Genomic DNA, 26,696 nt, shown 5'->3' on the forward strand with positions numbered 1-26,696 from the left:
TGGAATCCATGCCAAGGGGAGTGGGATTTCCTTGGTGGAGAGATCAAGAATTGGAATAAAATTCTCCAGAATTTCATCCTGGATTTTGGAGTTATTTGGAAACAACAGGGAACATTGATGTGCTAAATTTAAATTATTCTGAGTGTCACTTCCAGCTGGGCCTGGAAAATGGAGCAGCCAGCCCTGCTGGTGTCACTGTGCAGAATAAAAAAAGGGGGAAAAAAATGTCCTTTCCCACGTGGATGGATCCTTCTGGAAGCTGCAGCAGCCTGGAATATCCCAGAATATTGGAATATCCACGGGTTATTGGATTTCTATGGAGTTTCCATCCCCTTGGATTGCTGGAAGTGAAGCCAGGCCTGGGTGGGGTGGGATGGAATGGGATTTATGGGATGGGATCCATGGGATGGGATAATGGGATAATGAGATAATGGGATAATGGGTTGGGATGGAATGGGATGGGATGGGATGGGATGGGATGGGATGGGATGGGATGGGATGGGATGGGATGGGATGGGATGGGATGGGATGAATGGGAAGGGATTGATGGGATGGGATCTATGGGATGGGATGGGATCTATGGGATGGGATCGATGGGATGGGATGGGATGGGATGGGATGGGATGGGATGGGATCGATGGGATGGGATGGGATGGGATGGGATGGGATGGGATGGGATGGGATGGGATGGGATGGGATGGGATGGGATGGGATGGGATGGGATGGGATGGGTTGGGATGGGATGGGATGGGATGGGATGGGATGGGATCGATGGGATGGGATCGATGGGATGGGATGGGATCAATGGGATGGGATCGATGGGATGGGATGGGATGGGATGGGATGGGATCGATGGGATGGGATCGATGGGATGGGATGGGATGGGATGGGAAGGGATCGATGGGATGGGATCGATGGGATGGGATGGGATGGGATGGGATGGGATGGGTTTTAAGCTCCTTCCCAGCACAGCATTCCAGGATTTCCTGGCACTGTCGGGATGGGAGGGAGCCCAGACCATGTCGTGACAGCTCCCAAAGGGTTAAAGCTGAACCGGATCCGAACCGGGCTCGCCAAGGGTTAACCGGATTCGAACCGGGCTCGGCAAGGGTTAAGCGGAGCGGACACGGATCCGAACCGGGCTCGGCAAGGGTTAAGCGGATCCGAACCGGGCTCGGCAAGGGTTAACCGGATCCGAACCGGGCTCGGCAAGGGTTAACCGGAGTGGATCCGAACCGGCCTCGCCAAGGGTTAAGCGGATCCGAACCGGGCTCGGCAAGGGTTAAGCGGAGCGGACACGGATCCGAACCGGGCTCGGCAAGGGTTAAGCGGAGCGGCCCCCCCGCGGCCGGGCCGCTCCCCGGGGGCGGTGCGGGGCTGACATCACATCACATCGCATCGCGGCCCCGGAGCGCCGAGCCCCGGCCGAGCTGCGGGCAGCGCTGGGCGCGGGCAGCGGGCACACCCCACCCTCCTCCTCCTCCTCTTCCTCCTCCTCCTCCTCCGTCTCCTTCTCCTCCTTCCCCGCGGCTCCGCTGCTCCTCGCCGGCCGCCAGCCGCATGAGTGTCCCCAAGGTAAGGAAGGAGCTGCGCTCCGCCGCTCCCGGTGCCCGCAGGTGCCGCTCGGCCCGGCCGTGCCCCTCCCGGCCCAGCCTCCCGCTTTTCCTGCCCCCGATTCCCGGGATTCGATCGCGGCCGAGCCCCTCCCGCGGCCGCGGCCGCTCCGGCCCCGCAGCTCTGCTGCAGTTTTAACCCTTGGAGGGGGCGGTGGTGGAGGGGAGCATCCCCCGGGCAGCGGGGAAGCGCTGCGAGCGGCGCTGGGGTTCCAAAGGGAGCGGCTCCCGAAAAAACGGGCATCCCAAAAACCGAGCATCCGCCCCGAACTGCGCATCCTCCCCGAACTGCGCATCCCGAAAACCGAGCATCCACCCCGAACCGAGAATCCGCCCCAAACCGAGAATCCGCCCCAAACCGCGCATCCCCCATAAACCGTGGGTTCCCCGAACCGAGCATCGCCCCCCGAACCGAACCTCCCCCAAACCGCACATCCCATAACCCGAACATTTCCCTAACCGAGCATCCCCCCCGATCCGAGCATCCCAAAAAACCGAGCGTTCCCCAAACCGCACATTCCCCAAACCGAGCGTCCCCCAGGCCGAGCATCCCCCCCAAACTGCGCGTCCCAAAAACCGTGCATCCCCCAAAACGCAGCTCCAGCACCCCCGGGGGTCGCGCATTCCCCGGGACCCCTCCCAAAGGCTCTTCCCGATTTCCCGGATTTCTACAGGTGGCTGGAAGGGCGTGGAAAACCTCGGGAATGGCGCTGGGATTAATGGGGTGGGAGGGGGCAGGGGAGGCCCCAAATCCATCCCGGAGCAGCTCCCGGATTCCCGCGGGCAGGGAGGGGTTTGCTTCCCGAGGGTCGGTCCCGTCTTTTCCCATCCCAGGATCCCTGGGAGTTGATCCCACTTGTGCCCCTGGAATGATCCCAAACCTCTGGGTCCTGCTGGAATTGGAGCAAATGGGCCAATTCCAGGGGATCCCAGGGATTTGGGATCAGGGAGCTCCAAACCTGAGCCAATTCCAGACTGGGGAATCCCTGGGATTTGGGATCTGGGAGCTCCCTGAGCCAATTCCAGACTAAGGGATCCCTGGGATTTGGGATCAGGGAGCTCCAAGCCCGTCCCAGCCCGAGGGTGTGGCACAGCCATGACTCTGGGAGGTCACCACACATTCCAGGGAATTTTTGGGAAGAATCATGGAGTGGGATGGGTCTAGAATGACCTCAGTGGGCTCTGGGAATGGGATTGCTGATCCCATAAAAGCCACATGGATTGGGACAGGCTGGAATATTGGGAATGTCCAGATAACCCCAGTGAAAACAGGGAGGATCCCTCTTTCCCAGATTTTCCTTAGGATGTCACCAGTGTTGCCTTTGAGGTTGGGTATTTCCAGGTGGAATTCCCAGTCCATGCCAGAATCCCTGGAAAGGTGTGTTCGCAGCAATTCCAGAGAGGGATAGATGAGCAGGCCAGAATTTGGGATATAAATCCACAACTGGGCTCAAAGAACCCTGAATTCCCAGATATCCAGGGCTGCAGTTGGAAGGCAGGCTGGGAATTTGGAGTGCTCATTCCCACATTTTTATTTTGGAGTGGGCACAGATTTATTTGGGAAGCAGGTCCCAGGGAAAGCACCTGCAGCAAGATGGGGAATTTTCTGTTGATTTTCAGGAAATGGAAAAGTTTCCTGTCTTCTGTCCCAAAATTCCCTGTGTTCCATCCAAGCTCTCCCTATGGATTTTATCTCCTGGATAAAATGAAAATCCAAAGAAATTCCAGGAGCAGCTTCCTGACCTGGCACAGCATCGATCCCAGGGCTTTTCCAGGCAAAACTGGGCCATGGATCTGGGGAATGTCAGTGCCTGGATGTGGAGAGGGGAAAGGGAAGTGGGACAAGGAGCTGTGAGAGGATTTCCCGGGATGTTTGTGGCTCTCCAGGGTCAGGAAAAGCTCCAAAGCTGCAGGAAACGGTGGGATTTGGGGATGGGAATTGTTCCCACAGAAAAGCAGGAAAAGGGGGAGCCCCAGGGAATTCCTGGATCCACATCCTGCCCCAGCTGCTGTTGTTATCTGGGGCAGGAATTTGGGATTCTCCTGCAGCAACACCTCCCACGCTGGGGCCACTTCCCACGCAGAGCTGGAAACCTTGGATAAGCTTTTCCAAAGTTTGTAAATATTCCTGAGCAATTCCTCCTGCGAGGAAAATCCAGCTGAAAATCAGGAGCCATCCCAAGGAATCAGAGAGGGAGCACAAATTTGGGATTTGGAGGGGTGGGAAAAAGGCTTGGAGGGGGTTGGAATATTTCCTGGATCCATCCCTGTCCTGAGCCACCCCCTCCCTTCCCACAGGAAGGAGCAGCTGGAGCTGCAGCTTCTGGGGGAGTTTGGAACCAGGGAATTAAAAATAGGATGGATCCATGGGAATGCTGGGAGAGCCTTGCTCTGGGAGCTGCCCAAATTCCCTGCAATCATGGCATGGATACCATAGAATGGCCATTCCAGCTTTTTTTTTTTTCCCAGTTTCCAGAAGATCTGTAGGAATCTGGGATAATTCTTCCGTGCTGTGGAGTCTGGTTTGGTCTCTGTGCCTTGGAAAGGGAAAAGCATCCCAAATTTTGGGAATTTTTATCCCTCAGCCTGGGTGACTTCCCCAGGAAGCAGGAGGACCAGGAAGCTGCTGGAAGCAGGATTTGAGGGAGAGGGGATGTGAGGCAGGATGGGAGTGGAAATAGGAGGAAAGGAATTCCTTTGCCATGAAAATGGGAATGGAATCCTTGGGAATATCCAGGTGGGAATTCTGCAGTGAAGGAGGAGCTGGAGAATTTAACCTTGGCCCAGGTGCTCCCATTCCAGAGGCTGCTCCCAAATCCCAAATCAACAAATGACTGGGATCTGAGGGCGTGGCTATTTCAGGAAGATGGATTTGAAAATCTTGGAATTTTTCCCTGAAAGGAGAATGGTCCCAGGATGATCCCATGGCTCCTCTGGCTTGAATTGGCAAAATCATGGAGCTGGGATCCAAAGGAATGGGAACATCCAAAGAAATGGAGCCAAGATTCCAGAGAGAGGAAATTCCAATTATTCCCTCTCAGGATCAAATAAACGATGCCCTACAGAAGTTCTCCCTGGCTGGGAGGTTGGAACACTGGGATATTCCCAGTGGGAATTCTCAGTGTCCTCTGCTGCCTTGGAAGGGCAGATTCTGTGGCTGGAGCAAATGCTGATCCATGGAAAAGCTGATACTGGATCAATCCGTGATGGGATGGATGGGCTGGGCTGGCAGGGAATTGGGAGCTGGAGAACATGGATTGATTTCCTGGGAATGCAGGAGGAAGGCTTCTCTGGGAGGTTGCTAAAAATGGATTCGATGGAACAGCCTGTCCTTGAGAATTCCAAATATCCCAAAGGGGTCCAGGAGAGCTGGAGAGGGATTTGGGATAAGGGAAGGAGGGACAGGACACAGGGAATGGCTCCCAATGCCAGAGTGCAGGGATGGATGGGATATTGGGATGGAATTCCTGGCTGAGAGAGGCTGGGATGGAATTCCCAGAGAATTTGTGGCTGCCCCTGGATCCCTGGAATGTCCAAGGCCAAGCTGGACACCCTGGGATAGTGACAGAGAATCCATGGAATGTGGGAAGTGGGATGTTTCCTTCTCCTTTTTCCTTCTCCTTCTCCTTCTCCTTTTCCTTGTCCTTTTCCTTTTCCATCTCCTTTTCCTTTTCCTTTTCCTTTTCCTTTTCCTTTTCCTTTTCCTTTTCCTTTTCCTTTTCCTTTTCCTTTTCCTTTTCTTTTCCTTTTCCTTTTCCTTTTCCTTTTCCTTTTCCTTTTCCTTTTCCTTTTCCTTTCCTCCCCCATTCCCAAATTTTCCATAAAACCTGGGAAAAGCCCAGGTGGGATCACCAATCTGGTGGTTGGGAACAGGGATAAGGAGCTGTTGGAATCTGGAAGAGGAAAATCCCCGTTCCAATAAAAATTCCCCTCATCCAAAGCAACTCCAGCCCTCGGCTTTTTAATGAGCTTTAATTGGGATTCCGTGCAATTAATTGGGATTCCGTGCAATTAATTGGGACTCAATGGAATGAATTGGGGTCGTTAACGAGATCTCCAGGATCTGTAACTCACACCCATCCTGGCAGGCACATTCCCACCCCCCCTTCCTGCTTTTTTTCCATGGAATTTTATCAAACCGTGAATAGTCCCATTCATCCCCCTGCTCAATCCCGGATTCCTATCTCCCGAGTCATTCCCAAAATCTGGCAGTGGGGGGAAAAAAAAATTAAATCTCTGGATTTGGGAGGCAGCTGCTGCTGTGCCCCCCAAAATTCATGGATTATGGAGTTCCCGGAGCTGTGCCAAGCTGCTCCCAGAAATCCTGGGATCCTTTGTTCCTGCTGGGAAAAGCTCCCAGCACGGATCTCCAGCTGGAATGGGGATGGGAAAAGCTCCAGGAGTGGAATGACTGTGCCAGGGAAAGGCTGGAGCAGTCAAGGTGGTGTTGGAGCAGAAAAATTGGGATAAATAAATTGGGATCTGAGCCCAGATTGGGATCTGTGGGATGCAGGAGATTCCCAGTATGATGGGAAATTTGGGAATGCTGGGAATGGTGGCAGCCACATCCCTGTGTCCAAACTTAACATCCAAGTGGGTGTTGGAGCTGAAAAATTGGGATAAATAAATTGGGATAAATAAATTTGGATCTGAGCCAAGATCGGGATTTGTGGAATGTGGGAGATTCCCAATTTGATGGGAAATATGGGAATGCTGGGAGTGGTGGCAGCCACATCCCTGCATCCAAAGCTTTTCCAACCTCATCTTTTCCAAGCTCATCTAAAATCCAAGGAATTTTGGGATGGGAGCTGTGTCCACCCTCCCTATGGATCCAGAATTCTCATGGATGAGCCCTGGGCTCAGTCCAGCTCATTCCAAATTTTCCCCCTTTAAGTTAGGAAAAAGCCTGGAATATTTTTTTTCCCCTCAAGGAAACAGAATTCCATGGAGCTCAGCCCCATCCTGATGGGATTCCAACCGGGAATTTTCCTCTCTGGAAGTGCTGGTTTTTCCCAGCAACTCCTGCTCTGTAAATCCCAACAAATTATGCAAAATAATGATTGAAAAATATGGAAAAATTATGGGAAAAATCCACCAAAATCTTGGGAAGAGCGTGCTCCAACAAAATTCCCTGTGGTGCATCCTGGGAAGCTGCTGGGGATTTTTGGGATAGGGCACTGCCAGGAGCAGGGATCATTGTCATGGAGTTGATTCCATTTGGATTTGGGAATGGGAATGACTTAAAAGGCCGAGCCACATTCCAGGAATGTCCAAGGAAAGCTTGGATGGGGCTTGGAGCAATCTGGGATGAGGGAAGTCCCCATGGAATGGGGTGGGATTGAAGGTCCATTCCCACCCAACCTATTCCAGAATTCCATGATTTTCAGGGATACCAGCTGACCATTTGATCCCTGTGGATCCAACTCTTGGAATTCCACTGGGGGCTGGAGCAAATCCCAAAATCCTTCGGGTCGTTATTCCCGTTCCCCAATTCTGGCAATGCTGCGGTTTGGGATCCATCCCAGCTGGAAATTGGGATCCAAAGGGTTTCCTTCTTTTCCAGGCTCCTGGAGCAGCCCTGATTCCCTGAGCTCCGTGTCCATCCCGGGGATCCGGAGGCTTCTGACCAGTCCAGGATCAAGCAGGGCAGGTGAGGATCCCGAGGGATGGGAACATTCCCGGGATTCGGTGGGATATCCCAAATTTCTCCGCTGGAAACTGGGAATGTGGGGTTTTTTTAATCCATAGGACTGCTGCAGTTCCGTGGTTTTCCTCTCAGGATTTGACATCTTATCCTAAAAAATCAAATCTTTGCGGGAATGAGGATGAAGGAAATTAATTCAGGAAAAGTCCAAAATGTACGGAAAAATCAGCCTGGGATGAGAATTCCATGCAGGCTCATCCAGAGGGATCCCAGCTCCCAGTGGGATTATCCCAACCTCTGGAGAGGAGGGAACCCAAATTCCCCAAAAAAATCCAAAGAAAACTTGGGAAAAAAGTGGGATTTGAGGCACATTTTGGGGCAGGGGAGGGACATTGAGGCTGCTGCTCTGCCCAGGAAAACGAGGAAAACAAGGAAAACAAGGAAAACACAACAAGGCTCCCTTGCCTTGCTCCAGAGGGTTCAGCTCATCCCGGGAGCACAAGGAAAGGCTTGTCCAGGCTGGGATTCCTGGGATTGGGAAGGGGGGTTGGTGCCATTCCGTGACTTTCAGCCTCCCTGGAAACGGGAATGTGCAGCCTGGAATATCAGCTGGATCCTGCTTGTTTTCCTTCCTCTTTTCTGGATGGGATTCGGCGGTTGGAATTCCTTGATTTCTGCTGGGAAAGTCTGGGAAAAACTTCTCAAGAAATCCTTTTGGGTTTGGAGGCATCCCAGAGTGCTCGTTCTCGGGAATATTTGGAATTTTTTTGTGTGGAAAGGGAGAGCTGTCGGAGCTGTTCCCTGCTTTGGAAAAATCCCAGGAAAAATCAGTTTCCCAGGATAAATAAATAAATTTCCCTGTCCTATGCAAAGCTTGGGCTTGGAAAGGGAATTTTTCCAGCCTATCCCAAAGTTTCTGCTCCAGGTGGATTTTTCCTGGAATTTTTTTGTCTTCTCCTACCTGGCATCTCCCTAAGGAATTTTTTCCCCATGGGATCCCTTTTCCCTGACAATTCCATCCTTTTAATTTCCACTCTAAAGTGGCTTTCCCCCCTTTTTCCCATTAAAAATCTGACTTTGGGAATGATTGGATTGTTGGGATCTTCCCACCAGAGGATTTTCTTGGGGTAGATCCAAACTGCTGGATCCTGGCTGGAAAATCCCATTGGATCCAAGGATTTGGGATGGAATGCAAAAGAATTCTCATAGATGAATCCGTGGCTTACACTCATTCCAACGGGAAAAGCGACTTTTCCCCCTTCTCCAACTTCCTAAAAAAGTCGGGAAAAATCCTGGAATTTTTTTTCTCCTCAAGGAAATTCCAAGGAGCTGGAGGAGGGAAAATTCCTGGGGGTGGTGCCCCAGGGCAGCTCCAGGGGCTGGGAATGTTTTGTTCTCCATCCAGATCTTCCTGAGGTGGGAAGGATTTGGAAAACAGAGTGGGAGGACAACTGACCTTGTGTCTGGAATTTTTTCCAGAGGGAGAATTCTGGGATTGTCCTTGGCAGGTGGGGCCTGGGGAAGTTTGGGTTTCCTCCTTCAGAAGTTTTCCCAGATGGAAAACGATCCAGCCTCGGCTCCCTGAGAGTGCCAGGGGTGGTTTTTGCACCTTTCTGAGAATTCCATGAGATCCATGGGAATTTGGGAAGCAGCTCCATGAGCCAGGAGGGATGGGGATTCCTGGCCTCACTTGGAGCTTCTTCCCAGCATTTGGGAAGAGGAGAAGCCGTTCCCAGGATTTTGAGAAAGTCAAAATCCTTGAAAAGTCAAAATCTAAGAAAATCCCCAGCACTTCCAGGCTGGAAAAACCTCAGCTGGGAATCTCCCAGCTGGAATTGTCCCACCTCCCACATTCCATGGATTCTGTCGCTATCCCAGGCTGCTCCAAGCCCCATCCAACCTCACCTTGAACATTCCATGGATCCAGGGCCAGCCCTGGCTTCTCTGGGAATTCCAGCCCAGAGAATTCCTCCCCAACATCCCATAATCCTACTTTTTAAAACCATAAATCCATGATTTTCATGGAATTCTTTCATCCTCTGGAAGAGCTTTGGCAGCCATGTGGAATTCTCCAAAAGCAGGAGGAGGAAATGGGGTTGGAACCTCCAAAAATTCCCTGCTGGGGGCGGATCCCGGCCCTCCGGAGCAGCAGGAAGGGTTTGGGTGTTTTCCCTGGAATTCCTGGGAAATGAATGGAATTTTTTCCTTTCCCTTCTCTGCACAGAGCTCCATGAGGGACCTGCACAAGTCTGAGGTGCTGGGGAGCAAGCGTGGCCTGGTGAGTGTCTGGAGCTGGGAATTCCCACCTGGCTGCGACAGAATCCATGGAAAACTCATCCCACGCCATCCCAGAGCCTCCCTCGGGGCCAGATCCCCTCTGGAGATCCTCTGGAATGAAGGGAATTCATGGCATTCCCACCCCACATCCCACATTTCTTTGGGTTTTCCCTCTTGGGTTGAAGTGTCAAGATTGGATCAGGAATTCCAAACCCATGGTCGGGCTGGATTGGGAATTCCAAACCCATGGTCGGGTTGGATTGGGAATTCCAGCCCCATGGTGAGGTTGGATTGGGAATTCCAGCCCCATGGTGAGGTTGGATTGGGAATTCCAAACCCATGGTTGGGTTGGGTTGGAAATTCCAAACCCATCGTGAGGTTGGATTGGGAATTCCAAACTCATGGTGAGGTTGGATTGGGAATTCCAAACTCATGGTGAGGTTGGATTGGGAATTCCAATGGCTCAGGCTGGACTGGGAATTCCAGCCAGCTCCTGATCCCAAGTTTTCCCCTCCCAATGGAAAAAAATCCTGGATTGGGAGGGGAGGTGGCTCTCCCAGTGTGTTCTGAGGTTTTCCAGCCTGGATTTCACCCCTGGATATCAATCCCAAAAAATTCTAGGATATCAATCCCAAAATATCTCGTGGCTCCAGCTGGGCTGGATCTGGGATCACCCCAAATCCATTCCAACACAGACCAAATCCTTTGGGATTTCATCCCAAATCCCTCAGTCCTGATGCTCCCAGGTGCAGATTCCATGTGGAATCTGCTGGAAATTTGGGATCATGGCTCTATCCCAGGAATCCCCCCAGGAATGTGACACAGCAGCAAGTCCAGAGGGGATTTTTCCCCCCAAAAAATCCAAATTTTATCTTTTTCATCCCGTTTTCCACACAAGGGAATTGCAGGGTATCCATGGGGTGGGACTGGGCAGCTCCAGCTCCTTCCTGGTGATTCCAGATCCTTGATTTTCCTCTGGGAAAGCAGCTCCTGTTTGTGCCCAGCCTTAATGAGCCATTGATGCTGGAAATGTCAAACTCCAGCATTCCTGACCTTTCCCATGGAAAAAAACTTCCAGGGATGCGTCGGATCCGGAGGGAGGGAGGGAAAACAACCCCATCCCCAGAGCTGGGATCAGCTTGGATTTGGGATTTCTACAAAATCAAAAAAAAAAATCCTACAAAACTCAGCCTTGGTTTTATCCAGAAAATCCCAGACTGGGAATTTTGATCACAACAACAGGAAAACAGGGAATAGCAGGATTTGGGAAAAGCTCCATAGCCTGGATCCCCTTCCTGAAAACCCCAGAGTTTTCATGTTGGATTTTCTTTTCCTTCTTTTTTTTTTTCCCCCCCCACTACTCAACCAAATCCACCAGAAAAAACACCAGCAAATCCTGGAAAGATCCCTTTATTCCCACTGAAAACCCTCAGAACACCATGGTGACAACACAAAAGCTGCTGGAAGGGCACAATTCCAAGCGAGAAAAAAAGAAGCTGGAAGGGAGGAATTTTTGCTCCCCAAAAATTCCAGGTGAAGGCAGGGATGGATTTCTCCGTGAGCTCGGACGCTCAGGGCGGATTACCGGGAGCTATTTTTAGGATACCCAGGTTTTTTCAGGATTAGGGCTGGGGCTCTGCCTGTTGTTGTGGCCAGAGCTCCTCTCCTGATTTTTCCCTCGCTCCTGCTGTTTCCAAGACTCCCGAGGGATGAAAGGATCCTTTGAAAAGACAAACCCATGGAGACAAGAGCTGCTCCCGGGAAAGGCTGGAGCTGCCAGGAAAACAGGAAAATGTCCAAGCACGGCTGGGGGGTTGTTCCTGGGACCTTTTCCAGGTTTTCCAGGCATTGCTATTCCCAGGGAATGAGGGCAGAGCTGCTGGGGGGGTTCTTTCCTGGTTTTTCCAGGCATTGTTATCCCTAGGAAATGAGGGCAGAGCCGATGGATTTTTGCTCCTGGGATCTTTTCCCGGTTTTCCAGGCATTGCTATTCCCAGGAAATAAAAGCTGAGCTGGGTATTTCCTCCTGGGTCCTTTCCCACCAGGATCTTGTGGATCTTTGGGATCCCTGCTGGATCCTGGGCTGCTTCATGCAGGAAAACGTGGAATATTCCCAACTCTCCCTCCATCCCTGAGCGCTCCCATCCCGCCCCAATTCCCACTCTCCCGCCATCCATTTCCAAGCCATCACATTCCAAGCTGGAATTCCTTTGTCATGTGCACCCAGGCGTGTCCTGGATGAGCATTCTTGCTCCAAAGGGGAGCAGCTGGAATTCTGCAGCTCTCTGAGCCTTTGGGAGCCCTTGCAGCACTGGGGCGGTGCCGGAGATTTTTCGGGAATATTCATGTTGGAATGGGGTCACCCTGATGCTTCCACATCCCAGCAGGTAAAAAAAACAGGAGAGCAACCAGGAATGGTTTATTTGGGAATGCTGAGCTTTCTTTTTGAGCCTTCTGGAAGCCATTCCAGCCCTGGGAGAATTCTTTGGATTTTTTGGGAATGTTAATATCGGGATGTGCTCATCCCAATCCTTCCATGGTTAAAAATGCGAGAACAATGAGGAATGTGGGGATTTTTTGGGAATGCTGAGCTTTCTTTTAGAGCCTTTTGGGGGCCATTCCAACACTGGGAGAATTCTTTATATTTTTTGGGAATGTTCATGCCAGAATGGACCCATCCCGATGCTTCCACCAGTGGAATGACCGGGAATGCGTGGGTTTGGAATGTTTTGGGTTTTTTTGGGAATGCCGACCCCTGCGTCTCCCCCCAGATGTCATGGCGGCCGCAGTACCGCAGCTCCAAGTTCCGGAATGTTTACGGGAAGGCGGCGAGCCGGGAGCACTGCTTCGACGGGATCCCCATCACCAAGAACGTGCACGACAACCATTTCTGCGCCGTCAACGCGCGGTACCTGGCCATCGTCACCGAGAGCGCCGGCGGCGGCTCCTTCCTCGTCATCCCGCTGGAGCAGGTGAGATTCCCAACGGGAATTACCAAAAACGTGTCTAAATCTCTGATGGTATTCCTGGGGTTCCTTCCTCGTCATCCCGCTGGAGCAGGTGAGATTCCCAACGGGAATTACCAAAAACGTGTCTAAATCTCTGATGGTATTCCTGTCCTTCCTCGTCATCCCGCTGCAGCAGGTGAGATCCCTGATGGCAATTCCCAAAAATGTGTCCAAATTCCTGATGGTATTCCTGGGGTTCTTTCCTCGTCATCCTGCTGAAGCAGGTGAGATTCCCAACGGGAATTACCAAAAATGTGTCCAAATCCCTGATGGTATTCCTGGGGTTCCTCGTCATCCCGCTGGAGCAGGTGAGATTCCCAACGGGAATTACCAAAAACGTGTCTAAATCTCTGATGGTATTCCTGAGGTTCCTCGTCATCCCGCTGGAGCAGGTGAGATTCCCAACGGGAATTACCAAAAACGTGTCCAAATTCCTGATGGTATTCCTGGGGTTCTTTCCTCGCCATCTCGCTGGAGCAGGTAAGATTCCCAACGGGAATTACCAAAAATGTGTCCAAATTCCTGATGGTATTCCTGTCCTTCCTCGTCATCCTGCTGCAGCAGGTGAGATCCCCGATGGCAATTCCCAAAAACGTGTCCAAATCCCTGATGGTATTCCTGGGGTTCCTTCCTCGTCATCCCACTTGAGCAGGTGAGATTCCCAATGGGAGTTCCCAAAAAAATGTTCAAATTCCTGATGGTATTCCTGGGGTTCCTTCCTCGTCATCCCGCTGGAGCAGGTGAGATCCTCAACGGGAATTAAAAAAAAAGTGTCCAAATTCCTGATGGTATTCCTGTCCTTCCTCATCATTCCACTGGAGCAGGTGAGTTTCCCAATGGGAATTCCCAAAAAAGTGTCCAAATTGCTGATGGTCTTCCTGGTGTTTCCCAATGGGAATTCCCAAAAAAATGTTTAAATTACTGCTGCTCTTCCTGGGGTTCCTTCCTCATCATTCCGCTGGAGCAGGTGAGACTCCCAATGGAATACCTGAGGTATTGGAATGGGATAAAATCCCATTCCCGCCCAAACCATTCCAGGATTCTGGGATTCTTGGATTGCTCCCAAAATTCAGGCACTCCCTTGGGATATTCCTGCATTCCAAGCAGGAATTCACATCCCATCCACAGGCACCTGCAGCTCTGGGATGCTCCCAGCCTCATTCCCAGGAGGAATTTTGCCATGGAAGAGCTGCATTCCCAAATTCCCAGATGCCAGATTCCAGCTGGGAAGGGAAGCTGGGAGAAGCAGGAGCTCTCCCTGTTTTACTTCCCCCATCCCATCATTCCTTCAACCCTTTCCCTCTGCAACATTCCCGCCTCTCCCGAATTCCTCGTTCATTCCGGAGGCAGCTCCAGATGGAAGGAATTCTAATCAGGATTTAATTGCAGAGCACAGCTTGAGCCTCATTAATATTCCCAGATAAAAAAAAAACCCGGGAGCTTTGTCTGAGCACCCGGAGCGCTCCAGCTCCGGCCCCATCCCGGCTCCTTCCTCCCAGATCCCAGCTGGAATCTCCACCCACACTCCCTCCACCCTGAATCCTGAGGAACAACCCTGAATTCCCAGCAAATCCCACTTTTTTTCCTGGCAAAATCCCGTTGGGATAAAAGCAGGGATGGCATTTGCCACCTGTTCTGAAGGGATCCTTGAAATCCTGGGATATCCAGCTGATCAATCCCACCTGGAGCGGCCCTGGGTGCTGGAGGAGTTAATAAATTCCCAAATTTTTATTTTTTTTTATCCGGAGCCTGATTAGCTCGTTAAGGAGAGACTCATTTTCCTTGGAAACCAGCAGCTCCCTAATTAACTGGGATCCATAATTAGAAGCTAATGAAGGTAACCCGGATACGGCGGAGCCGCTCCGTGGATTTGCTGCCGTATTTTTGGATCTTTTCCCTGGATTTTGCCCTCAGCAAAGCTCCCGGAATCTGAGCCGGGCCATCTGCTCCTCCTGCTCATCCCAATCCACATCCCAGGATTTTCATGGGGTGATCCAAGGGATTGTGTGGGTTGGGAAGAGGGAGCTTTGTTCCTCCTTCCTCCCAGATTCCAGAGGCTCGGGCTTGGGAGTGAGTCTTGGGATGAAAATATCCCAAGGAAGTGGGTGAAGGATTGGGAAGAGCATGAGTGGCTCTGTAGGAACGGGAGAATCCCAAAATCCTGGAATGATTTGGATTGGAAAGAACATTAAAGCTTATCCCATTCCATGGATAGGACAGGGCTGGATTTGGGAAGGGAAAAAGGCTGGATTTGGGAAGGGAAAAAGGCTGGATTTGGGATGGGGAAAAGGCTGGATTTGAGAAGGGAAAAAGGCTGGATTTGGGAAGGGGAAAAGCTGGATTTGGGATAGGGAAAAAGCTGGATTTGGGAAGTGGAAAAGGCTGGAATTAGGATGGGAAAAGGGCTGGATTTGGGATAGGACAGGAACAATTCCCACCATCCAAGGATGCTCCAAGCCCTGCTCAACCTGGCCTTGAGGATTTGGTCCTGGAGACCCCTTGGAAAATATTCCTGTGTTTTGAGTCAGGGAACAAAATCCTTGGATGCTACAATTCCATGGGGAAGCAGCTCAGTGCCATTCTCCCAGAGCCAGGCTGGGAATGTTCCCCTGAAGAAGGGAAGGATCCAGGGAATCTCAGAGCCACTTCCAGGGCCCTAAGGAACTCTGGGAAAGCTGGGGAGGGATTTGGGATAAGGATTTTATTGGGATCACCATGGCTCCCTTTGCAGGGAATCACTTCCATGGAAACAGAGGGATTTTTGTTCCCTCTGGGAATGAGTTGTTTTCCAGAGGCAGCTGATGTTCTCTCCCAAAGGAAGTGGGAACGGGAAGGGGGAGCCTCTGTTTATCCGGAGGAAACTGAAATCCAAACTGCTGCTCCCGTCACTGCTGGGACTGTGGGAATGGCTGGAATTGGGATAGGGAAAAGGCTGGATTTGGAATGGGAAAATGGCTGGATTTGGGATGGGGAAAGGGCTGGATTTGGAATAGGAAAATGGCTGGATTTGGGATGGGGAAAGGGCTGGATTTGGAATGGGGAAAAGGCTGGATTTGGGATAGGAAAAAGACTGGATTTGGGATGGGGAAAGGGCTGGATTTGGGACAGAAAAAAAGATGGATTTGGGATAGAGAAAAGGCTGGATTTGGGATGAAACAGCGCTGGATTTGGAATAGAAGAAAGCATGGAATTCCCAAACCTCCCCGGGTTCCCTTCCATATTCCCTTGGGATTTTCCCTCCAGGAATGGGATGTGGAGGTGCTGCCCGACGGACGCTGCATCCATCCCTGAGATTTTCCATGTGGGATTAAAGGATGGAGCAGAATCCAGGGATTTCTCCACATTTGTGGAGCTTTCTAGGGAATGGGGAATTATTTTTCCAAATAATTTTCCCTTTTCCCAAAGGTTTTTCCCTTTTCCAAGCGCTTCAGCAAAGGGAGGGGCGGGAGCTGCCGGGAGATTTTCTCCTTCCAGCCTTTTCTGTGGAAAACCTCGGAGCTGACAGAGCTGGGAGAGCTCCAGGCTGTCCCTGTGGGGCTGGAATCTGGGTCACTGCGCTTCCCTCAGCCGGGGATCAGGGATCCAGGGATTAGGATTCACCTTGGATTAACTCCCAGCTGCCGGCAAGGTCCTGCTGAAAAACGGGAAAATGCAGCCGGAATCCTGGGGTTTTTTAGGGATTTTTCCCTTTTATTGCCTTTATTTTCCCTTTATCTTTTCCTTTTTGTTTTCCCTTTTCCCCACCTGGCACATTCCATGTCCTTTCCCCACTGTGTGCAACAAATTTTAATCAAAATTCCGGATTCCTTAGGAAGAAATGATCCCAAACGTGTCCCGAACTCAGTGTCGTCCTGATAAATTTTGGGGAAGATCCATCAAATCTTCTTGGAAAATGAATTTACTCGGCTGATTCCTCAAAATGAAAATGATGGAATTGGAATTTGTGCCGTTAAAAATTCTGTCCACCTGGAATTCCACGTTTTCTGCGGGAATTTCTGCTGCAGCCGGAGTGTGAATAAAGTCCTGGCTATGCAAATTGGAAATTTGGGAAAAACGGGATAAGCTGAGCCTTTGGATAAGCAATGGGGGCTGGAATATTTCCTATAACAGAGCTAAACCGGGAATTGTGTCCCAAGAATTCACTGGGAGGCAGAACTAAGGAATCACTGTCATTCCCTTGTTTCCTTTTCCTTTTCGCTCTGATCTTTGCGAATTTTCCTTCCTAAAATCCTCAGTGCAGCTGGAGGGAGAAAATGAATCCCAAGAAACCTTGGGACAGCTTTGGGGCCGTTCCTGGCCCTGATCCGAATTCCTGGAGCTGCCGAGGGCAGAATTCCCAGCACGTTCCTTTGTTCCTGATAAACAGAGCCAGGAGCTCGGCATGGGAAAAGTCAGGAAGGAAAATCCATGAAATATTCAGTGTCTGTGCCGAGCTGACCCAGTTATTCCGCACGCTCCGAGCGCGGCTCCGGCACGGAGCAGGGAAGGACACGGGGGTGGCACCCAGACAGGGAGATTCCTTGGGAATGGCAAGGATTCCTGCAGCCCATCCCAGTGGGAATCTTCCATAAAAGCTTTGGGAATTCCGCATGGAAAAGTCCCATCCTGTGGGGTCGCGGATTGAGGGTTAGCAGGAGCAGGTGATCCCAAAATTTTGGGGTTGTTTCCATGGAGGAGAACTTTGGAAAATGGTGATTCCAAAGTTTGGGAGGGGAATCCAGAATGTGGGAGGGAAATCCAAAATTTGGGAGTGAAATCCGAAGTTTGGGAGTGAAATCCGAAGTTTGGGAGAGAAATCGAAAATCTGGGAGGGAAATCCAAAATCTGGGAGGGAAATCCAAAATTTGGGAGGGAAATCCAAAATCTGGGAGTGAAATCCAAAGTTTAGGAAGGAAATCGAAACCTGGGAGGGAAATTCCAAATGCTCCAACTCCAGGCTGGGTTGGATGAGCTTGGAGCAAGCTGGGATAAGGGAAAGGGATCCTGGGCCATGGCAGGGACTGGGAATGGATTTCCTGGGAGATCTTCCCACCCAAATCCTTCTGGGATTCTGGGATCCAATGGCTGAGAGGCTCTGGAGCCTCTGGAGTCTCTTCCAGTCCTTTTGCCCATGGATTTAGTCATGAAAAGAGAGGTTTGGATATTGGGAAAATTCTCTCATGTCCCCATTCCTAGTGGATTGAAAATCCATGTGGATGTGGCCCCTTGGGACACAGATCAGTGATGGGAATGGTTGGACTCCATGATCTTGGAGCACTTTTCCAACCCCAGTATTCCATGATTCCATTAATTCCCACTGAGCCTGCCCCATGGAGTCTGGAGAAACCCAATCCCATCCATGGATTGGCCGGGAATACTGGGAATATTGGACAAACCCAATCCCTGGCTTGGCCCATCCCAAGATGAGCTGGATCTCCCCTCTCCAACAATTTCTCATCCCTGGAAACACCAATTTTTCCTGAAATCTGATGATTTTTCTGATGTTTTCCTTGATTTCCCATTCCAGACTGGCCGGATCGAGCCGAACTATCCCAAAATTTGTGGTCACCAGGGAAACGTGCTGGACATCAAATGGAATCCCTTCATTGAGAACATCATTGCCTCCTGCTCCGAGGACACCTCGGTGAGCTGGAATTCTGGGATGCAATTCCCAGATCCATCCATCCATCCTCCCAATCCCATTGATTCCCTGTTTTGATATTTCCATGGCATTTATTTTAGGAATGCTGAGAAACAAGAGATAAAAGCCAATCCCAAATTGGCTTTTTTCCACCTAATCCTGGCTCCTGGGCTGGAATTCCCTCCTGTTCTTTTTTTTCTGGACACAAATCCAGAGCTGGGGAAGGGTTCCAGATGGTAATTTCCATGAGGAGCAGCTGAGGAAGCTGCTGGGTTGATCCTGGAATTCCTGAAAGATTTTTTTTGGGAAAGAGCTTTGAAGGGCAGGAGTTGGGATCTCCAAACACCATTCCAGGTGCAGATCTATCTCAGTGGGATTTCCCCCAAGGATTCTTTATTTATCCTTGCGGAACCTTCAGCAGTAGGGTTGATCCTGGAATTCCTGAAAGCTTTTTTTCGGGAAAGAGCTTTCAGGGGCAGGAGTTGGGATGTCCAAACGCCGTTCCAGGTGCGGATCTGGGAGATTCCGGAGGGCGGGTTGAAGCGGAACATGACGGAGGCGGTGCTGGAGCTGTACGGACACAGCCGGCGCGTGGGGCTCGTGGAGTGGCACCCGACCACCAACAACATCCTCCTCAGCGCTGGCTACGACTACAAGGTCAGTGGCTTCCCTGGAATGCCCTTCCCAAGGGTTTTCCGGGATTTTGGCACCGCTGGGAGTCGCCTGTGGATGGCCGGAGTGGGATGGTGGGATGGTTTGGGTTGGAAGGAGCTTAAGGCTCATCTTGTTCTGTGTTTTTCATGGATCAGGGAGACATTCCATGGGTCAGAGAGAGCTTCCATAGGCCAGGGAGACATTCCATGGATCAGGAAGAGTTTGCATGGACCAGGGAGACATTCCGTGGATCAGGGAGACATTCCATGGGTCAGGGAGACATTCCATGGGCCAGGGAGACATTCCATGGGCCAGGGAGACATTCCATGGGTCAGAGAGAGTTTCCACAGACCAGGGAGACATTCCGTGGATCAGGGAGACATTCCATGGGCAGGGAGACATTCCATGGGTCAGAGAGTTTCCACAGACCAGGGAGACATTCCGTGGATCAGGGAGACATTCCATGGGTCAGGGAGACATTCCATGGGCCAGGGAAAGCTTCCATAGCCCAGGAACAGCTTCCACAGACTGGGGAGACATTCCATGGATCAGGCACAGCTTCAAAAAACCAGGAACAGCTTCCATAGATCAGGGATAGCTTCCGTAGATCAGGAACAACTTCATTGACCAGGGAGAACTTCCATTGACCAGGGAGACCTCCCAAAAACCAGGAACAGCTTCCGTTGACCAGGGAGACCTCCCAAAAACCAGGAACAGCTCTCATTGACCAGGAACAGCTTCCATTGACCAGGGAGACCTCCCAAAAACCAGGAAGAGCTCTCATTGACCAGGAACAGCTTCCATTGACCAGGGAGACCTCCCAAAAACCAGGAAGAGCTTCCACAGCCCAGGAGCACCCGCCACCATTCCCGGGTTGCTCCAAAGGCTCTTCCCACAGGTGATGATCTGGAACCTGGACATCGGCGAGCCGGTGAAGATGATCGACTGCCACGCAGACGTGATCCTCTGCATGTCCTTCAACACGGACGGCAGCCTCCTGGCCACCACCTGCAAGGACAAGAGGCTGCGCGTGCTGGAGCCGCGCTCCGGGAGGGTCCTGCAGGTGGGATGAGTCCTGCAGGTGGGATGAGTCCTGCATTTGGGATGAGTCCTGCAGGTGGGATGGGTCCTGCAGGTGGGATGAGTCCTGCATTTGGGATGAGTCCTGCAGGTGGGATGGGTCCTGCAGGTGGGATGGGTCCTGCAGGTGGGATGAGTCCTGCAGGTGGGATGAGTCCTGCAGGTGGGATGGGTCCTGCAGGTGGGATGAGTCCCACAGGTGGGATGAGTCCCGCAGGTGGGATGGGTCCTGCAGGTGGGATGGGTCCTGCAGGTGGGATGAGTCCTGCATTTGGGATGAGTCCTGCAGGTGGGATGGGTCCTGCAGGTGGGATGAGTCCCACAGGTGGGATGAGTCCTGCAGGTGGGATGGGTCCTGCAGGTGGGATGAGTCCTGCATTTGGGATGGGTTCTGCAGGTGGGATGAGTCCCACAGGTGGGATGAGTCCTGCAGGTGGGATGAGTCCTGCAGGTGGGATGAGTCCTGCAGGTGGGATGAGTCCTGCAGGTGGGATGGGTCCTGCTGGTGGGATGGGTCCTGCAGGTGGGATGAGTCCTGCAGGTGGGATGAGTCCTGCAGGTGGGATGGGTCCTGCAGGTGGGATGGGTCCTGCAGGTGGGATGAGTCCTGCAGGTGGGATGGGTCCTGCAGGTGGGATGAGTCCTGCCTGGAGTCAGATTTTGGGGAGGAATCCTGTGGAATGTTGGGGAAAAATATTCTTGAAGTGATGCAGGCGCTCCCGGCTCCCAGGGTGGTTGTGGAGGTGGTGGGAAGGGCTTGGACTCATCCTGAGCTGGAGGCTTTGATTCCGGTGTTAATCAATAATTTGTGGGAAATGTTGAGAATGAAGGGGAAGGTCCAGAGTTGGAGGCTTCAATTCCGGTGTTAATTGAGGATTTGTGAAATGTGGTGGGAATGAAGGGGAGGGCGTTCTCCTTGATCCTCGGGAAAATGGGAATTTTGGCTTGCCTGAAGTGCCAAGTGCCGAAGGACAGAGCTGGAATTTCCCCGGGATGAGGTGAGGGGAGCAAGGAAAGGTTTTCCCTGGGATGAGAGCTGGATCCAAGGGAATTCCAGAGCTCACTCCTGTCTTGCAGGAGGCCAGCTGCAAGAACCACCGCGTCAACCGTGTGGTTTTCCTGGGAAGCACCAAACGGCTCCTGACCACGGGAGTGTCCCGCTGGAACACCCGGCAGATCGCTCTCTGGGACCAGGTGGGTGCTGGGATCCTGCTGGGATTCCTGCTCCATCCCTGTTGGGATTCCTGCTCCATCCCTGTTGGAATTCCTGCTCCATCCCTGCTGGGATTCCTGCTCCATCCCTGCTGGGATTCCTGCTCCATCCTTGTTGGGATTCCTGCTCCATCCCTGTTGGAATTCCTGCTCCATCCCTGCTGGGATTCCTGCTCCATCCCTGCTGGGATTCCTGTTCCATCCCTACTGGGATTCCTGCTCCATCCCTGCCAGCATCCCGCTCTGTCCTTGCCAAAATTCCTGTTCCATATCCACTGGAATTCCTGCTCCATCCTTGCTCAGACCCCTGCTCCATCCCTGGCAGAATTCCAGCTCCAATCCCACCAGGATCCTGCTCCATCCCTGCCAAAATTCCTGCTCCATCCCTGCCAGAATTCCAGCTCCAATCCCACCAGGATCCTGCTCCATCCCTGCCAAAATTCCTGCTCCATCCCTGCCCAGATCTCTGCTCCATTCCTTATGGAATTCCTTCACCGCACTCGGGATCCCGCTCAGCACCACCATCGGGACACGGCTAACTCTGGAATTTTCCTGTTTTCCAGGAAGATTTATCCATGCCCCTGATTGAGGAGGAGATTGATGGGCTCTCGGGGCTCCTCTTCCCTTTCTACGACGCCGACACCCACATGCTGTACCTGGCTGGGAAGGTAGGGATGGATGCACGGAGCATCCCAGGAAATCCCCCAGCACTGCCCAGGGATTGGGGCTGGAATTTGTATCCTGGAATGGTTTGTTGTGGGAAGGGAGGTTCCAACTCCAGTTTCATGGATGTCCCTGCTGTGGGACACACATTCCATTATCCAGGGCTGCTCCAAGCTCTGTCCAACCCAGAACATTCCAGGGATCCAGCGGCAGCCACAGCTTCTCTGGGAATTCCAGCCCATCCTCTCCCCGCCCTCCCAGGGAACAATTACTTCCCAAAATCCCATTGATCCCTGCCTTCTAAATGCTCCTAATCTTGGCTTTTCCCAGTTTCTCATTTCCAAATCCATTCCCTTCCCTCTTCCCTGCTGCTCCAGGGTGATGGCAACATCCGGTACTACGAGATCAGCTCGGAAAAGCCCTACCTGAGTTATCTCATGGAATTCCGCTCGCCGGCTCCGCAGAAAGGGCTGGGTAAGGATGGAAAAGGTGGATGGGGAAGGTGATGGATTGAATGGCACAAGGGAAAGGGATTGGATTGGGATTGGATTGGGATTGGATTAGGTTTGGAATTGGATTGGATTGTGTTGGGTTTGGGTTGGGTTTGGATTGGATTAGATTGGATTGGGTTGAGTTGGGTTGGGTTGGGTTGGATTTGGTTTGGATTGGATTGGGTTTGGATTGGGATTGGATTGGACTGGTTTTGGATTGGATTGGATTGGACTTGATTTGGACTGGGTTTAGATTGGGTTTTGATTGGTTTTGAGATTGGATTGGATTGGATTGGGTTGGGTTGGGTTGGGTTGGGTTTGGAACGGGTTTGTGTTTAGATAGGTTATGAATTGGGTTTGGATAAAGTTCAGGTTTGGAATTTTCCATGCTGGAATTTCCTGGATGGCTGATCCCGGTGCTCTCTGGTTTGGGATTTTCCATGTTGGGAATTTCCCAGAAGGCTGATCCCGGTGCTCTCTTGTCTGGGATTTTCCATGTTGGGAATTTCCCGGATGGCTGATCCCGGTGCTCTCTGGTTTGGGATTTTCCATGTTGGGAATTTCCCGGATGGCTGATCCCGGTGCTCTCTGGTTTGGGATTTTCCATGTTGGGAATTTCCCGGATGGCTGATCCCGGTGCTCTCTGGTTTGGGATTTTCCATGTTGGGAATTTCCTGGATGGCTGATCCTGGTGCTCTCTGGTTTGGGATTTTCCATGTTGGGAATTTCCTGGATGGCTGATCCCGGTGCTCTCTTGTCTGGGATTTTCCATGTTGGGAATTTCCTGGATGGCTGATCCCGGTGCTCTCCGGTTTGGGATTTTCCATGTTGGGAATTTCCTGGATGGCTGATCCTGGTGCTCTCTGGTTTGGGATTTTCCATGCTGGAATTTCCTGGAAGGCTGATCCCGGTGCTGTCTGGTTTGGGATTTTCCATGTTGGGAATTTCCCGGATGGCTGATCCCGGTGCTCTCTGGTTTGGGATTTTCCATGCTGGAATTTCCCAGAAGGCTGATCCCAGTGCTCTCCGGTTTGGGATTTTTCCATGTTGGGAATTTCCCGGATGGCTGATCCCGGTGCTGTCTGGTTTGGGATTTTCCATGTTGGGAATTTCCTGGATGGCTGATCCTGGTGCTCTCTGGTTTGGGATTTTCCATGTTGGGAATTTCCCGGATGGCTGATCCCGGTGCTCTCTGGTTTGGGATTTTCCATGTTGGGAATTTCCCGGATGGCTGATCCCGGTGCTCTCCGCAGGGGTGATGCCGAAGCACGGCCTGGACGTCTCCGCCTGCGAAATTTTCCGGTTCTACAAACTCATCACCCTCAAGGGGCTCATCGAGCCCATCTCCATGATCGTCCCGAGGCGGGTGAGTCCTGGAATGTGGGAATGAGCAGGATCTGGAATGTCAGGGCAGGTCCAGAGCCGTGGACATGCCCCACTTTGGCCAATCCCATGTATGGCTCTGTTCCCACCATCCCTGGAGCTCTCCATCCTTACTCATCCCAGGGAATTTCACCCACAGTTTAATGGGAATGTTTTTAGGGTGTCTTTCTCCAAAGGGTTGGTCTCACCTGAGGTTTGGGACTTTTTGGGAAAATATCCCTTGCATTGGGGTTTTCTGGGAAGCAAATCCAGCTGCTGGCCAGGGCTGGATGGAGGATGCAATCCCAGGTTTTCTGCTCCAGCCAGCACTTCCCAAATTTCCTCCCTGTGCCCAGAGTTTCCCAACCATCCGGGTGTTTATTCCCTCTGTGGGGGAGGGAATTATTCCCCCGTGCCCAGGGAGTGGATTCCCAGATCCCATTGCTCTTCTCTTCCCGTTTTTCCAGTCGGAGACGTACCAGGAGGACATTTATCCCATGACTCCGGGCACAGAGCCGGCTCTGACCCCGGACGAGTGGCTCAGCGGGGTCAACAGAGGTAAAGCCACCAGGGGGGTATCCCAAAAATATCCAGGATGTGGGAAAGGGCCACCACTGATCCCGCTGATCCGCTGGCTGTCCCGCAGATCCCATCCTGATGTCGCTGAAGGAGGGATACAAGAGGAATGCCAAGATTGTCTTCAAGGCGCCGGTGAGGGAGAAGAAGAGTGTGGTGGTCAACGGGATCGATCTCCTGGAGAATGTCCCACCCCGCACGGAGAACGAGGTGGGACAGGCCTGGAGGGGCAGTGGGAATGGGAATGGGATCTGGGGGATGAACCTGGATAGGCACCGTGCATCCCAATGGAAGTGGGAGTGTGGGATCCCTCCAGGGAGGAGAGCCTGGGATCCATCCCATGGTCCTTTTCTGTGGTGGAAAACCAGGATCCATCCCACAGCTCTTTCCACAGTGGGATCCTGGGATCCATCCCATGACCCTTTCCCAAGGTGGAATCCCGGAATTCATCCCATGACCATTTCCATGGTGGGATCCTGGGATCCATCCCATGATCCTTTTCCATGGTGGGATCCTGGGATCCATCCCATGATCCTTTTCCATGGTGGGATCCTGGAATCCATCCCATGACCATTTCCATGGTGGAATCCCGGAATTCATCCCATGACCATTTCCATGGTGGGATCCTGGGATCCATCCCATGACCCTTTTCCATGGTGGGATCCTGGAATTCATCCCATGACCATTTCCATGGTGGGATCCTGGAATCCATCCCATGACCATTTCCATGGTGGGATCCTGGGATCAATCCCATGGCCATTTCCATGGTAGGAACCTGGGACTCTTCCCATGGTGGGATCCTAGGATTCATCCCATGACCCTTTCCCATGATGGACACCTTTTCCACAACACCTTCCATTATCCCTAGCTGCTCCAGCCTGGCCTTGGGCACTTCCAGGGATCCAGGAGCAGCCACATCTTCTCTGGGAATTCCAGCCCAGCCCCTCCCTACCCTCCCACCTGGGAATTCCTTCCCAAAATCCCATTCTTCTGTTCAAATCCATCGCTTGTCCCCAAGATCAGCCGAGTTCCAGCCCGTTCCCAGCACGGATCTGGCACGATCCTGGGATGAGCTGGTGTGATCCCACCAACTCCACCCCTTCATGTGCATCCTTGTTTTCCAGCTGCTCCGGGTGTTCTTCCGGCAGCAGGACGAGATCCGGCGGCTGAAGGACGAGCTCTCGCAGAAGGACATTCAGGTCCGGCAGCTGCAGCTGGAATTAAAGAACCTCCAGAACAACCCCAAGAAAAATTGACTCCAGGGACGTTTTCTAAAGAAATTCCTTTGTTTCTACTCCCGAATTCCTTGGATCCACTCACCCAGAACACAATTCCGGGATCCGCGGCTGCCGAGAGCCTGGAATCACGTCCTGCGCGTCTTGCCCGGCACTAATCCCGCTCTAACCTGATTCCTGGGAAAGCCTGGAGGCTCCCACTGAGGCAGAGCCGTGTCCTGTCCGTCGGGATGAGCCAGCCCGGGGCGGATTCCCGGGAAAGCGCCAAGCTTCCTTGCTATTAAATTTTTTTTTTTTTTTTTCCTATGCAAAAAATGTGACAGCGGGAGCAGAACTGGAAAAGGGGCGGGAAGTGGGAAGGGCTTGATCGTCAAAGGGGTGTCCAGGTGGGAATTCGGGATCCTTCCTGTGCTGGAAAATTGGGATCATTCCCGTGGGAGCAGGATAGGATCATTTCTGTGCTGGAAAATTGGGATCATTCCCATGGGAGGAGGACAGGATCCTTCCCATGCTGGAAAATTGGGATCATTCCCGTGGGAGCAGGATAGGATCCTTCCCGTGCTGGAAAATTGGGATCATTCCTGTGGGAGGAGGACAGGATCCTTCCCATGCTGGAAAATTGGGATCATTCCTGTGGGAGGAGGACAGGATCCTTCCTGTGCTGGAAAATTGGGATCATTCCTGTGGGAGCAGGACAGGATCCTTCCTGTGCTGGAAAACTGGGATCATTCCTGTGCTGGAAAATTAGGATCATTCCCATGGGAGCAGGACAGAATCCTTCCTGTGCTGGAAAATTGGGATCATTCCCGTGCTGGAAAATTTGGAATCATTCCCGTGGGAGGAGGACAGGATCCTTCCTGTGCTGGAAAATTGGGATCATTCCCATAGTGGGATCCCAGGATCCATCCCATGACCCTTTCCCATAGTGGGAACTTGGAACCATTCCCATGGGATCTTTCCCGTGATAGGAATTTGGGATCCTTCCTGTGGTGCAAAACCTGGAATTCTTCCTGAAGTTAGAGCCTGGGATTCATCCCAAGGTCCTTTCCCATGGTGGAAAACTGGGATCCTTCCCATGGTGGGATCTGGCTTCATTCCCATGGTGGGATCTTGGGATCATTCCTGTGGTGGGATCTGGGATCATTCCCATGGTGGGATCTTGGGATCATTCCCGTGGTGGGATCTGGGATCATTCCCGTGGTGGGATCTTGGGATCCTTCCCGTGGTGGGATCTGGGATCATTCCCGTGGTGGGATCTTGG

At 52.0% G+C, this 26,696-nt stretch overlaps 1 protein-coding gene across 2 annotated transcripts; it reads left to right on the forward strand.

Annotated features, from left to right (window-relative positions):
- Positions 1-1,391: 1,391 nt before the first annotated feature.
- On the forward strand, positions 1,392-26,544 carry CORO2B (coronin 2B). Of its 2 annotated transcripts, XM_079317612.1 has the most exons (14): positions 1,392-1,575; positions 7,177-7,263; positions 9,482-9,535; positions 12,306-12,506; positions 18,049-18,165; positions 18,670-18,819; positions 19,715-19,879; positions 20,974-21,090; positions 21,672-21,776; positions 22,149-22,245; positions 23,516-23,628; positions 24,092-24,182; positions 24,271-24,410; positions 25,325-26,543. In XM_079317612.1, the coding sequence occupies exons 3-14, from the start codon at positions 9,488-9,490 to the stop codon at positions 25,454-25,456; spliced, it is 1,476 nt and encodes a 491-aa protein (XP_079173738.1). In that variant the 5' UTR covers positions 1,392-1,575; positions 7,177-7,263; positions 9,482-9,487; the 3' UTR covers positions 25,457-26,543. The 2 variants fall into 2 exon arrangements, with proteins under 2 accessions (XP_079173738.1, XP_079173739.1); XM_079317613.1 differs by lacking the exon at positions 9,482-9,535 and having other exon boundaries at positions 25,325-26,544.
- Positions 26,545-26,696: the final 152 nt, after the last annotated feature.

The sequence above is a fragment of the Erithacus rubecula genome, assembly GCF_903797595.1.
Source record: "Erithacus rubecula genome assembly, chromosome: 14".
NCBI classification, from domain to species: Eukaryota; Metazoa; Chordata; class Aves; order Passeriformes; family Muscicapidae; genus Erithacus; species Erithacus rubecula.

Excerpts from the sequence above, each read along its gene's own strand:
- CORO2B (XM_079317612.1), top strand. The coding sequence starts at position 9,488 with ATGAGGGACCTGCACAAGTCTGAGGTGCTGGGGAGCAAGCGTGGCCTG. Across the intron at positions 12,507-18,048 it reads TCGTCATCCCGCTGGAGCAG|ACTGGCCGGATCGAGCCGAA; the intron begins GTGAGATTCCCA and ends TTCCCATTCCAG. Across the intron at positions 18,166-18,669 it reads CCTGCTCCGAGGACACCTCG|GTGCGGATCTGGGAGATTCC; the intron begins GTGAGCTGGAAT and ends ACGCCGTTCCAG.